Below are 15000 nucleotides of genomic sequence, written 5' to 3' on the forward strand. Positions count from 1 at the left end.
ATCCTGGTGCGGGACCCCTGACAGAGCATTAGTCACATACCTCTTGGCCCCAACAGACAGAGAGTAATGAGCCACGAGCCGGACCGGGTCAATCATAAACTCATCAAATGCGTCATTTAATTTCTTCATTTAGACAAACACAATTTGTTTATGGGAAGGATATCAGGTGTTGTGGAATGAGAAACGGCGCTGAAACGCAGGCTCCATTAATCAGGGCTTGATTACACGCGACTCGGCGGTTGTTTATCCTAATTTCATTCATTTCCATCAACAAAGCAAACACAGGCGAACACAGCCATTAGCGATGCTAGGGGATGGCACAATTACAGCCTGGTATTAAATAAAGTGATGATGAATGGTCCAATACAAACTAAAACAAAGGGGTTTTTATTACTTCAATTCCTCCCCAGCCTGCGTGTGTGTGTGTGTGTGTGTCTGTGGAGCCGAGCTGGTGTGAAAGGAGGGGAGAAGCGGTTTCAACTTTACTACTAGAGGAGGGCGGACTGATGAGAGAGAGAGAGAGAGAGAGAGAGAGAGAGAGAGAGAAGGGCATTTGGGAGAAATATTTTCTCCTTTGAAATGACAGTTCGTTATATATATATGATAGCAAAAGAGAAGACAGCCTCATACACGCAAACTTCTTTAACGTTACATTTCTAATTGACATCGGTGGGTGAGCTTGTTATACAGGCTGCTATTTACCTATTTACTGTACGCTCGCTATTTACCTAGACACACACGCGAAAACATATGCACACATGCATGCACCCACACACGCACCACTGAAGCTGACGAGGATGGGGAAAAAGTTAAGAGCAAAGTCCGATATTTTTCTTGATCATGTAAAGCATCAAAAAGCAGCAGCATCAAGCAAGCTAACCCGCCGTGTTTGTAGCCTGGTGCTCCCCGACGGGGAGGTGGCACAACTGCACGGGGTGCCTGCCTTTTTCTCCATACAGTACCTCGGACTGCTGGCCATAATAACATCCAACACACTGTGTTAATAACACAGCCAGAATTCAACACTATGTAAACCTTTAATTTGATTTAGTTTCATTTAGAACGGCCACTGCATTATCAAAAGCAAGCATTCCTCCGCTATCCGCATTGAGCGCCACAAGGCCCGCAGCCAATCACAAGTGTCGGAGGCATAGCGCATGTGCATCGCATTAGAGCCGCAACGATTAGTCGGTTAAGCGATCGACAGAAAATGAATCCCCCCCAAAAAAAACAAATTCTAATCAATTAATCGTTCAAGCTGATTTTTAAGAAGTACTAAAACTCTTTCTTTTTACCAGGTGCGCAACGTGGTCAAGAGAAGTCAAGGCATTCATTCATTCATTTTTTCATTCATTCAGTCAGGAACGGATAATGGATAGGATGTCATCAGTGATGATGGCATCAATTGAATTGTAGCCTTCCTCAGTTGCTCTAAATCTGCCTTTGTTAAGCCATTGCTGAAGGTCCTATGGCATGAGATGCAGGGGCACATGTTAGCCTTGAAGACTGAGATGGCGTGAAACAGTGTCAGATTTTGTTTTGCTTCACTTCTCTTGATTACTGTGACAGTTTGATAATGTGTCTTCTTCTTTTTTGATAATCTGTCATTGTGGTGCATTCTGTATATACGCACGTGGTCCTGAGCTGAATTTGCCCTTGTTCTGTCTTCTATGACAGCAAAGGGATGATGTTTGGCTTGTGGACTGTTGACTGATTGACATTTGAGGATGTCATTTTGGGCTTTGGGGGGGGGGGGGGGGGGGGGATCACCATTTTCCAACATTTTATAGACCGAACAACTAATCGATTAGTCGATAAAATAATCGACAGATTAATCCATAATGAAAATAATCGCCAGTTGCACACCTACATCGCATGTGACTCTAGTTCCTGCCGTTCCAAGTGGCTCGATCATGCACGGCTACAGCACAAACAGTGGAGCTAGGAGGAGGAATGAGTAACCCGGCACTTGAGCCTCAAGTAGCAAAACTGAATGACAAACTGGCATTTCATCTGTACAAACATCAGGTAAAAATGGATAAACTCACTGCTGACAGAGGCACATTTGTCCACAAAATCGTTCTCGTCAACAAAAGACACATCATCTGTCATTAGAACATATTTCAGTTAGAAATCAGTAAGCTTTGCCATAGACTTGTTGGTGCACCTAATACAACCAATCAATTCAATCACCTCAAGAATCATCATAAGAACCCAGGATGACAAGTGTATGAAGGCCAAGGCTGCTCCCTGCTACACACATCCAGAACAGGAGCAGGAACCCTGCACAGTGTTCCCAAATTCACTCAGACCAATAATCATGATTGATCATTACAATCACACCATTAAGGAAATGATCTTAGAATTTTAACCATAATTCTGCAGCTATGATCAGAGAAGAGAAATGATTAGAAATGACATTGCGCGCGTGTGCACCCCCACACGTCGCTCTGTGCTTTCCTGCTATCCGTTTTTGTCCACTCCAAGGGCCAATGGGACAGCTCCATCCATTAAACTCCTGTGCAGCTAACACATGCACACACACACACGCACGCACGCACACACACGCATGCACGCACGCACGCGCGCACACAGACACAGAAAAGGGCCTGTCGCAAAACCAGATGATGTCCTACTCAGGAGGTGCCACATACAGCATACACTTCAAAACCTGTCCGGCAATATCTTCCACATGGTGAGTATTCAATAATACTCCTCTCCTCTGTTTAGCAGCCTACAACATCCTTTCTTTCTGCCTCTCTCTCTCTCTCTCTCTCTGCATTCAGCCTCCCTCTCTCCACCCCCTCCCAAAAAGCCCAGAGCGCCTGCCAGCGGTCCAAGGTAATTAAATTACTTAGCAAAGTTTACTTAACAGTAAATGGTTAGCAAAATTTAAGGTGATTGCAAATTTGCTTTCATTCCACTTCAATGGCTGGCCTGTTTAAGGCTCGTCTGCAAATAATTAGCACATACATTTGCATCAAAATCGTTTATACCATATGTTGCAAAATTATGGAAAGCAGCAAATTAAAAAATATTCTTTTTCTGTTATGGAAATGCGTACATGGTGAGAGGAGAGGGAGAGAGGGAGAGAGAGAGAGAGAGAGAGAGAGAGAGAGAGAGGCAGGGAGGGAAGGAGGAGGGAGAGAGAGATATCACCATGTGGCCAAAGACTGACAACAAGGAGGAGAGAAAAGGGAGGGAGGGAGGAAGGAGGGTGCAGAAATGATTCAGTTTGGATTTGAACATACTCATAACGTCTTTTTCAAGAGCTCACCAGATGCTGTTTGAAATCTGCCAACAGAAGAGAAACAAAGCTTTCCCCATCTCTCTCTCTCTCACACAGACACGCACAGACACACACACACACACGCAGACACACACACAGACACACACACACACACACACACACCTAAGTGCCTGAGTAGAGTCAGTGTACAATGTTCCCAGAAGCAAGGCCAACAAGAGTTGACGACTAATTTGACTCTGAATTTTACACCCAAGATCTCCTTCAACATATCATTCACATTTTCAAATTAAGATCTCCTTCAACATATCATTCACATTTTCAAATTAAGATCTCCTTCAACATATCATTCACATTTTCAAATTAAGATCTCCTTCAACATATCATTCACATTTTCAAATTAAGATCTTCAACATATCATTCACATTTTCAAATTAAGATCTCATTCAACATATCATTCACATTTTCAAATTAAGATCTCCTTCAACATATCATTCACATTTTCAAATTAAGATCTCCTTCAACATATCATTCACATTTTCAAATTAAGATCTTCAACATATCATTCACATTTTCAAATTAAGATCTCATTCAACATATCATTCACATTTTCAAATTAAGATCTCCTTCAACATATCATTCACATTTTCAAATTAAGATCTCATCCAACATATCATTCACATTTTCAAATTAAGATGTAATTTAACATATTCACATTTTCAAATTAAGATCTCATTCAACATATCATTCACATTTTCAAATTAAGATGTAATTTAACATATTCACATTTTCAAATTAAGATCTCATTCAACATATTCACATTTTCAAATTAAGATCTTCAACATATCATTCACATTTTCAGTTTCAGGGAAGCTGAAAGACCGTTTGTCTATACGGTTCGCCTTGTCACTAACATAAAAATATGATGCAGATGGAGACCTAGCAGCAACATATACTACAGTACCGTACATCATGCATTGAATATAATAATAATTCATTTCAGCCCCTTAATATTAAAAAAAACAATATTCAAATTGGAGGAATTGTCTCTGCAATGCATCCTTCAACAATAGGTCTTGCAATGACGGTGGGGGGGAGGGGGGGGGGTCATTCAGCAGCTTACTATAGCACAGAGAAAGACAGGGTGTAGCGGAGCCCGTGTTTATTATACCCATAAAACAAACCAAAAATCAATTGTACATAAACCTCTGATCTGTGCAGCCAGTAAGTCAGTCAGCCCGCCTCGCCGTTGACAGACACCTTTGAACTGGAAAGCTAGTTACTTATTGAAATAAATAAAAGGTGCCTTGTAGGTGCAGCGTTCTTCATCCGGGATGCTTTGTGCAGTATGAGCAGCTGTCTGCTGAGTGGGTCAGAGCAGCAGCTGGAAGCACAGGGCTCCTGCTAGCAGGTATGGCTCTCCAACTGAACTCTACAAACCCTTCCTGCCTTCCATCCATCCATCCATCCACCCCTCTCATCTGGAGATCAGTCAATCTGCCCCCAGTGTCAATCTAGGGTATTACTCGTTAAGTGAGTGGCAGGGGCTGTTTGAGAAAAGCTTATTCAGGTATTTGTGCCCTGTGTAACTGGAGGCTCAGTGCTCTCTCTCTCTCTCTCCCTCTCTCTCCCTCCCTCTTTCTCTCTCAAGGCATAATTACGACTGTTGACTGGAACAGTGAGGTAATGGCACATAAATCCAGCTGATCAATGGTTACAGAGACTAAATTACAGGACATCCCCCTGCCATTATCCTCCCCAAGGACAACAGGAGAAGCATTCCAGCACAGGCGCAAAGGGGGATTTCTTTTGTCGCTGTTGTGCAATTGTTTCGTTTATTTGCTGAACATGGTGCAAGCAACAACAAAATGTTGTTAAAATTCTGGCTCGATGCTTGTAAATTTCATACTGAATTTACAGCCGATTCAAAATGAAATCAAGATGAGCATCAAACTAAAATGATGATGACACAGCTAACCTTAAGAGCAACTTGGCTGATTTGCTAACTTGTTTGTAAAAACAACTGCAGGGCAAACTTGAGCAAATGTCTTCTCTATGGACCAGGCTGTTTTACTCACTATTAAAGGTTCATTCCATAAGATTTGGGAAGAAATAAATGTGCACAAAGTGTTTTTTATTACCAATGAGTGAATGCTCCTCTAACGTAACTTAAAAATTTGCCCAGCCGCGTCTCTCTGCGTTCAGCCATTCCAATGTTATACAGCCTTCAATCTGCACCTCACGGGTAGAGAGTTCCCGGAAAATCTGGCAGATGTGACGTTGTGCACGTTCACGAGCCTGCCTCTCTGCACTTAGTTTAGCCAGTAAATACGCCAATGAAGAAGAAGAAGGCTAACACAGGCTAACGTTACTTTAGCTAGCGAATGCAGTCAATGAATGTCAGCAAACAAACAACAGCACAGAGTCCAGTAAAAAGTCCACACGGAAAAAGAAAAAAGGTTTATCTACCGGTAGATTACTGTGTTTTTGCAAGACAAAACAATGACAAATGAAAAGGAATGGGATTCCATGAACCTCGGCAACTAACATCCAAAAACAATTGTAGTCTTTCACCGTCTGAAAGCTGAAACATCTTCTGGGTCCGAATGTTGAGCATGAGAGAAAGCCGCCTCTCCTCATTACATCAATACGTGCTCTTCAGTTCAAAGTGCTCACAGGCGAGCGGCATGCTGCTGCTGTTGTCACGATAACACATTAGTCAAGAGAACTGATAGTTAGGGTTATTACTCAGGGTTTCCCCTGTGTTGCACAGAGAAAATCACCTTTGAGAGGGAGGTTACGTCTGGCCAGCGTTCAAGACAATCATCTCTGTGGTGTCACACAAAACACTGCTGCGATGCTCTGAGCGACTGTGATATGCTGGGGAGGAATAATGTGGGAAACATGATCAACAGCACGGCACGGCACGAATCCTCGCCTTGTGAGGATGACTTTTCTAAATCATTAGTTCTGTTTGTTTAGTTGTTTATAGCCCCTTATCACACAAGCACGTTTCAAAGGGCTTGACATAGCATCATCACAGTCACTACATACAGTATATATACAGTATACACACAACATAGCTTACAGACACGGTGCACATCATTGATTGTGGGAGGAAACCGGAGTACCCGGAGGAAACCCACGCAAACACGGGGAGAGAACATGCAAACACCACACAGAGAGAACCAGGGTGGAGATTCGAACCCACGGCTAGGGATGCACCGATTGCAAAATTCTGGGCCGATACCAACACCGATGTTTAAAATAACAATTTGGACGATAGCCGATACCGATATAAACAAATCGTAACTGACCTGTTTTAAAGTCTTTTGAGCCCTTCATCACACTATCTTTGAATGAGCACAAATTCAATCATACTGTCATGTAATGATGAAACAAACAACAAATTATCATTATGTGACCCGACTGATATCGGCAACTGCAATCGGTGAACGGCATCTTTGTTTGCAGATGGGCGATTGCAGTCAACAAGGCCAATATAGATTATAATGCACTGACTAAGAAATCCAGTACAGGCTCCGCCGATGATTACTAAATATGTTGACAATGATGGTAATAAAATAAAATAAAATAAGAATGCGGGGGGGGGGGGGGGGGGGGGAGAGAGAAAGAAGGAAAACATGGCAGAGAAAGGGAATCTGCAAAGAAGCCAGGGAAATAAAGGGGGCCATGTAAAGAACCAGGCCTTGGTCTCAGTCTCCCCGTCCGCGTCACCTCTTACCCCGGCAGAACAAAGGGCGGCAGCCTCCTAAACGTGGCGCATTAGCCCTTTAGTTCCAGAGGGGGTAAGGTGACACCCTCCATGTATGTGGTCTGTTCACCACACATCTGTCAGGGCCTAAGGGGGTGGGGCCGGGGGGGGAGAGCGGGAACTGGAAGCACCAGGGAGAAGGGGGGAATCAGGGGAGAGATCTGGGAAAGAGTGGTGGTGGTGGTGGTGGTGCGAGGTGGGTGTGTGTGTGTGTAGTATGTATGGGGGTGTTCTTCAGGACCCCTGCTGCGACAGAGAACCCTAATACCCCGTATTTACTGTGGAAGAATTAGTCCTATCGCATGATACTGCTAAGCCGGCCAGGCCACGCCCCTCTCTGTGCCACCTCCGTCGCTCAGTCAGAGAGCACTGAGGACACACACACAAACACACTTTATCCCAGTTTACACCAATGGTTCACAACGAGACTAAACCGCTTTAGAACATTGCAGGGAACAACATCAACATCAGAGTTGCAAGTAGATGCACGTTTCAACTCATCTCGTGGTGAATCTTTGGTCTAAACTGGGCTTTAGAGTTGTGCTGATGAACCAACATGCACAATCAGAAACCTACAGGAAAGGTAGAGTCAAAAAATGATGCCAAACAGATACAGTATATCTCCGCTAATATTTGTCCGTATTGGCTGGCTTAATCATTTACACAAATATTGCTGGCCGCTGTAAATTGTGATAAAGTGTTATCTTTAATACATGTGAAAGTAATTAAGTTTGCTATTAAAGCATTAAAAAGTATTTAAAGAGTATTTTGCCATCAAAATGTATCTTTGTAACCACAGGAAATGCTTGGCTTTTTTCATGCCATGACATAGAAACTACTGAAAGACAAATTGGCTGGACAGACAAATCAGAATTTTGCACCTCTGTTATACACAGGATTAGCATTGGATTAAAAATTATTTCATCACGCTTTGATGAAAATACATTATTGTGGCCTACATTTTGCTGAGGCAGCTGATATTATATTATTAAACTCATAGCAAATTAGATTATGGCCTATTTTTCTATAACACAATAACTGCCACAGATTGACATAATTTGTCATTATTTTTGCTGAATATTACAATTGTAAGATGAATTGCCACGTCTATTTACCAAACTCAAAACTGTTTAAAAAAATTGTTTGGGAGACCAAATGAGACGGTAATGTTTAATAGTGAAAACATGACTCCAATATGCTCCTTGAGTTGTAGGCCAGGGAATCTGTGCAGCACCAGGAAACCTTGTTTTGGAAGCTGTTTCAGAGACTCCCTGCGTCATGGAAACTGCAGCAGTCAACATTGATATGTTTTTGATGAAGTGTGTGTGCAGCGTTAACTAATGAGTTGTTAAACACTGTTAAAATAACATGAGTAAGCAATCCAAACTAATTTAGAAAAAGTCTCCCCCACCGACTGAAGACAGGTGTTAAACCTAGACAGGCCAATAGAGGAAGTTAATTCAGAGCAGTGGGCCCTTGCCAAGTTCAAGCCTCTGATGAGATCTTAAGGACTGTTTGTTTTGCTGCTGTCAAAGGTTCAAATAGGGAGAGGACGGAGGTTTTGATGACCCTTGAACCCTCGGGTCCTTAGTGGGTGTTCTGCAAACACTCCCTATTGATGTGTGGATCAGGAGAGGCCCGCTGCCTCGCACAGCGCAAAGCCCGTTTGATTAGAAACGGACACCGCTCTGAAAAGAACCAAGAACCACCAAGCAAGAAGCTGAAAGGAAAAGAACCCAATGCATGTGCAAGTGTGTCATACTTGTGGTCCATGCGTGTGTGTGTGAGTGCTTGGTTTGTGAAAGTGAGAGGAATGTTATGCTTATAACCATCCATAGTCTATAGACGGTTTTAACTTGACAACAAAAACATTCTAAATTGAACTCCCACTCACTTCCTGTTGCAGTGTTTGCTATGGACATAAAAGAAAAAAAACATTCAAGTGCAGGACTGACCATTCCGTGAAAACCGTCTATACGTGTATGTGCATGTGAGTGTGTATGTGCATGTGAGTGTGTATGTGCATGTGAGTGTATATGTGCATGTGAGTGTGTATGTGCATGTGAGTGTGTATGTGCATGTGAGTGTGTATGTGCATGTGAGTGTATATGTGCATGTGAGTGTGTATGTGCATGTGAGTGTGTATGTGCTCCATGACCAGGTGACCAGGTGAATCCAGCTGAAAGCTATAATATTCCTTATTGATGTCACCTAGTATTAAATGCAGCCATGGTAGGCGGGCTGCACAATTATGGTCAAAATGATCATCACAATTATTTTTGCTCAATGTTGAGATCACAATTATTTAATATGATTACTATTTTACTTTGGGAACATCATGCATTTATTGAACTAAAAAAAAAAAAAAATGTTGCTGTTATCTACACAAGACAATTCATTTTAGTATTGATTAAATTAGCTTATCTTGGAAATATGGGGGTGCAGTGTGTGTGTGTGTGTGTGTGTGTGTGTGTGTGTGTGTGTGTGTGTGTGTGTGTGTGTGTGTGTGTGTGTGTGTGTGTGTTCGATATGTAGGCCAAGCAGGAAGTGACCCATAAACATATCCATCCAACTCTTTCATTGGGGGCCAGTGTTGCCCCCCTCCCCTCCCCATACCACCCCTCACACACACACACACACACACACACACACACACACACACACACACACACACACACGTGCACACACGCACACACACTCCAAGCCCCCAGTGAGCGCTAAGCAGGCCAGCGGGCCAGCCAAGGGGGCTCATTACAGGTCTACAGAGCCCCCCAACACAAAGGCCTGAGCCGCTTTAGCCATGGGATGATCTGCTCTCTACTGACTAGAGAGAGTCCATAGACGGACAAAGGCAGCGAGGGAGGAGGAGAGGAGGAGGAGAGGAGCCGCGGGCTTTAAGGATGTCAGGAGACCCCGGGAGAGAAAGCCTGGCGGGCGCTCACAGAGGAATGGAGGCAAGGAGGAGGAGGCGGCGCCGGCTTAAGCTCCACACGGCTACGTCAGGACATTAACATTCACACAACCTCCCAACATCTGCTGCTCCTTCTCCATCCCTCCCTCTCTACATCCATATCTCCCACTAACAACTCCGCAACAAAGACAGGGAGGGGAGAGGGAGAGGGAGAGGAGAGAGAGAGAGAGACGAGAGTGTGAGGAGAGAGAGGAGAGACGAGATGAGAGGAGGAGAGAGAGAGGGAGAGAGAGACGAGGGTGTGAGGAGAGAGAGAGGAGAGATGAGCTGAGAGGAGGAGAGAGTGTGAGGAGAGAGAGAGAGAGGAGAGACGAGATGAGAGGAGGAGAGAGAGGGAGAGAGGGAGAGAGAGAGAGACGAGTGTGAGGAGAGAGAGAGAGAGAGGAGAGACGAGATGAGAGGAGGAGAGAGAGAGACGAGGGTGTGAGGAGAGAGAGAAGAGAGACGAGCTGAGAGGAGAGAGTGTGAGGAGAGAGGGAGAGATGAGAGAGAGAGGGAGAGAGACAAGATGAGAGGAAGAGGAGAGAGAGAGAGAGATGAGGAGAGACGAGAGGAGAGGAGAGAGAGGAGAGTCTGAGGAGAGAGAGACAAGACGAGAGGAGAGAGAGAGGAGAGGAGAGAGAGGAGAGTATGAGGAGAGAAAGAGAGAGAGACAAGACGAGAGGAGAGAGAGAGGAGAGGAGAGAGGAGAGAGAGAATGGGGAGTAGAGGGAAAGCAGGAAACAGGAGAAAACGGAGAGAACAAATAGAAAGTGATGTGAGAGGTTGTAGATTGGACTGTGTTGTCTTCACCTGGCATGTGAAGGCCTTGCCATCAATTAGCCAGCCATTAAATGGCCACAGGGTCAGAGGATTGGAGACAACAGATGTTCCAAATAATAGTCACAATAATTCACAGTTAACCCCCCCCCCCCCCCGACACACACACACACACACACACACACACACACACACACACACACACACACACATACTGTATACAGTACATACACACATACATGAACGTCCACAGTGCGAAGACAAGAGTACAGTTGTAAAACGGAGGAAACACGGTAAAGAAAACGACAGCGACAGAGAGACAGAAAAACAAGAGTCAAGTGTTTGGTCAGGATGTGAAAGCCATGTGCATGTGACTGACTGCAGGTCAATATGAGTCATGTGATGGTGGTGACACAGGCCAGCCCAGCCTCTCTGTGACTGGACCATAAAGCTGTTCTGTTGGACGCCTCTATAGAGAGACAGAAAGCAGAGACAGCTCCTCTGCATTAGGCCCTGGGCCTGTGTCTGCACCAAAGCCACTACGCTTTTATGATGCCTCGCCGCCATTAGGACCACATTAGCCTAGAGGTGGAGGTGAGGGGGGGGGGGGGGGGGGGGGGGTTGTCTGATGTCTGTTAGAAAACATAATGGACCAACTCAACTGACGTTAAAATGGAATTCACATTGTCTAAAAAAACACATGAAAGTCAACCGACATTATGGTGAGCTTCACACACTGGACGTGGACGAGACAATTGGCTTCCATCCAAGTGTATCGCAAATTTGAACCGAATTTCCAGAACGTCGGCAAAAGAAAATGCCAAATGACGCGCGTTTCCATCCACTACTGTTATGCAGATATTACTAGGCGTTGGTGCACAGTCAGTTGTGCTGTGTGCCTGCTGATTCAAACCTGATACGTGCCGTTGTCTTGCTGGCAGGGGCCGAGCTGTATGAACAACATCTATTAAAAGTGTTTCCATTATCCACAATGCTACACCAATGAAATGGATTACCAGGCGCCACTCTTCAATTCAGCATACATAATGCATAATCCACGGAGCAGTTACTGCAAGTGAATCAAATGTCCGGTTTTCTTCCCTTAAAACACACAGCGGCAGGTGGGCTAAAGCTTCTAATTGTGCTTAAATGCATTGCTTAGCTTACAAGTGTATTTAGTGATGGCGACATGTGGAGTGCATCCTAGCCTGCCTATTCATAACAAGCCTTTTACATTCGGGGTGTCACTTTTGGCAGTAAGCAAGGCAACATGAAACTGCACAGTGGGCGTCCGGGTAGTGTAGCGGTAGATTCCCTGCCTACCAACACGAGGGTCGCAGGTTCGCGTCCTCGTGTTACCTTCGGCTTCGTCGGGCGTCGATACAGGCACGATTGGCTAGTGTCTGCGGGTGGGAAGCCAGATTGAGGGTATTTGTCCTGGTCACTGCACTAGTGCCTCCTCTGGTCGGTTGGGGCGCCTGTTTGGGGGGAAGAGAACTGGTGGGAATAGCGTGATCCTCCCAACGTGCTACGTTCTGGTGAAGCTCCAAATATCAGGTGAAAAGAAGCGGGAGGCAACTGCGCATGTGTCAGAGGAAGCATGGTGCTAGTCTACGGCTCTCACCAGATCGGCAGAGGGTGGAGCAGCGACCGGAGCAGCAGGGGGGAAATTGGGCATGGGGTTTCGTTAAACGAGAGGTAACCGGAGAGACAACGCAATTCGCTTCTTCTGTTTGCACTGCATTACGGTAGTCACATTTACCTTTTATCGATACGTTTCCACCTCCCCCAAGCATGAAAACGTTTTTGCGATATTTTGATTTTTTTCCCCCAAGTTTTCTGGTGTTTCCACTCAAGTTTTTTTCCATGTGCAAATAGAAAATGTGCATAGAAACAGGTGGATGGAAAGCCACCTAATGTGAAAGTGAAAGTCAGGAGAGGTTTACAGTGTGGTGCCTGCTTGGGCCTCCAGTACAGGCCTCTCTGAGGTAAGTGTGTGGCTGTGTGCTGCTTTAGAGATGATGTATAGCTGCCACCCTCTTTCATATATTTCCTGTGGTGAAATTAGAACCCTGTTCTGAAGTGCTAGGCCGTGCGTGCGTGTGTGTGTGTGTGTGTGTGTGTGTGTGTGTGTGTGTGTGTGTGTGTGTGTGTGTGTGTGTGTGACTGTAAACATGAAGACATCTCTCTCCACAGTCAATCTCTGCCTGTCACATCTGGCTCCCAACTCTACCCCTCGAATACACACTGGAATATATACACCGCGTGCATGGTGACATCTATGACTTATGTACTGGAAGGCGTGTTTGAAATTAAGCTGCACTGAATATTGGACCAGAAGCACTCCAAGAGGAGAGCAGAGAGAGCGAGAGAGAGAAAGAGTGTGTCTTTGTGTGTGTGTGTGTGTGTGTGTGTGTGTGTGTGTGTGTGTCTGTGGTGCCGTGAGTCGGTGTGTGTGTGGGTGAGAGAGAGAGAGGGAGAGAACGAGAGAGAGAGAGAGATCAGCCACCTACCTGCAGCCTGAAGGACCAGATGCATCCGAGCCTTGGCCTGTTCTGCTGGAGTCTAGAGAGAGAGAGAGAGAGAGAGAGAAAGAGATTAGATAATAAAAAATATTAATGTGAAGGGCGTCCAGGTAGTGCAGCAGTCTACCAACACGAGGGTTGCCGGTTTGATCCCCCACGTTAACTCAGGCTTGGTCGGGCGTCCATACAGGCACAATTGGCGCGTGGAAAACCGGATTAAGGGTATGTGTCTTACTGGTCGCTGCACTATTGCCTCCTCTGGTTGGTTTGGTGGCACCTGTTTGGGGGAGAATAGCATGATCCTCCCACGTGCTACGTCCTGCCGGTGAAACTCCTCACTGTCAGGTCAAAAGAAGAAGCTGGTGACTGCACATGTATCAGAGGAAGCATGTGCTAGTCTACAACTCTCCCCAGATTGGCAGAGGGGGTGGAGCAATGACAGGGACAGCAGGGGGAATTGGCCAAGTACAATTGGGGAGAAAAACAAAAGTAATAACAAACAATAATAATATATATAAAATAACAAAACAATAATACTAATACTAATACTTAATACTAATGCTAATAATAATGTATTGATTGTTGTAGGTAAATTCTCATTCTGCTTTCACCCTCTTGAGGTCAGCTACAGCTACAGAGCAGCATCCTTGGAGCTGGTAGGGATGCAGTGTTTTGCCCTAGGAGTCGGACACTTAACACGTTAATTGCCAACAACGAGTTGAGTCGTCAAACACAATCCAGCTGTTCACTGCCAACGACGAGTTGAGTCGTCAAAAAAAAAATATATATTTTTTTTGACGGTGCTACGTGGATCAATGCCCCCCGCGTCTCCTATGGAGATATTGGAAGTATTGAATGTGTATAATCTATTTTACCGACCAGCTAGGTGGCGACGGTCCTCTCCCGACAGAGATAAAGTCAACCAAAAGCAGCCGCCTCCCGCGGCTGCTTCCTCCAAGGAAGGAAATCAAGGAAATGGCTTGGCGATTTTACAGTCAGAAACGAACGAGCCTCATTCTCATACTGTAGGCGGGGACGCTTTTGCGCTGCTGCGGTGGGGGGTTCCAGAAATGGACTGTGTGGGCAGCATAAAGCCTAGAGTCGCACGGGGCTTCATCGGGGCTCTCAAACCCAAGAGACGAGTGAGACCTATCCACACTCGCTGCCAGGGAGGCAGGCTGCTCAAACTCGCTGCCAGGGAGGGACGCTGCTCAAACTCCCAGCAGCAGAGCACTCACTTGTGACAAACGCAGGCTGAAAGCCACTAGACACGCCCACGGAGGGAGGAGTTGAAGGAGAGGGTGTTCAGAACTATATTGTTTGGATGTCTGATCTCTCACTGATGCTAAAAATAAATGGTTAAAGTGACTGTTCTGTCTGTTTGATTGAATTTCACAAAACTGCGATTATCTCAGCTTCCTGTCTCAGACGCTAAAACCATGCTGTACTCAACGGCTAATATCTACATAACTACTAACTCTACAAACTAACTCTTTTAGACAGAGAAAGCACACATTCTATTAGTACTTTTGTGAACTTTGTGTTGACAAACTCCAAGCAGAAAAGAATCCTCGGCTCTTGTAAAATGAGCCAGAATCCTCAAAAAAACGGCTTGGCAAAAGCTACCTACAGCAAAAAAAAACGGCTGGCAGTCAATGTGTTAAAGCGGGGCAGATGCTTGAATCCAGCCCCTCACTAGCCCACCCTGCTGCCTGAAACATGA

General features: G+C 45.2%; 1 protein-coding gene across 1 annotated transcript in view; it reads right to left on the bottom strand.

Moving 5' to 3' along the window:
* The window catches only part of rsrc1 (arginine/serine-rich coiled-coil 1), a 170236-nt gene that overhangs the window by 72862 nt on the left and 82374 nt on the right, over positions 1–15000 (bottom strand). Inside the window, exon 6 of the mRNA XM_083637902.1 lies at positions 13266–13317. Coding sequence (XP_083494028.1) covers positions 13266–13317 — 52 coding nt within the window. The remainder of the gene's footprint in view (positions 1–13265; positions 13318–15000) is intronic.

The sequence above is a fragment of the Poromitra crassiceps genome (genome assembly GCF_964638095.1).
Source record: "Poromitra crassiceps genome assembly, chromosome: 5".
Classification (NCBI taxonomy): domain Eukaryota; kingdom Metazoa; phylum Chordata; class Actinopteri; order Beryciformes; family Melamphaidae; genus Poromitra; species Poromitra crassiceps.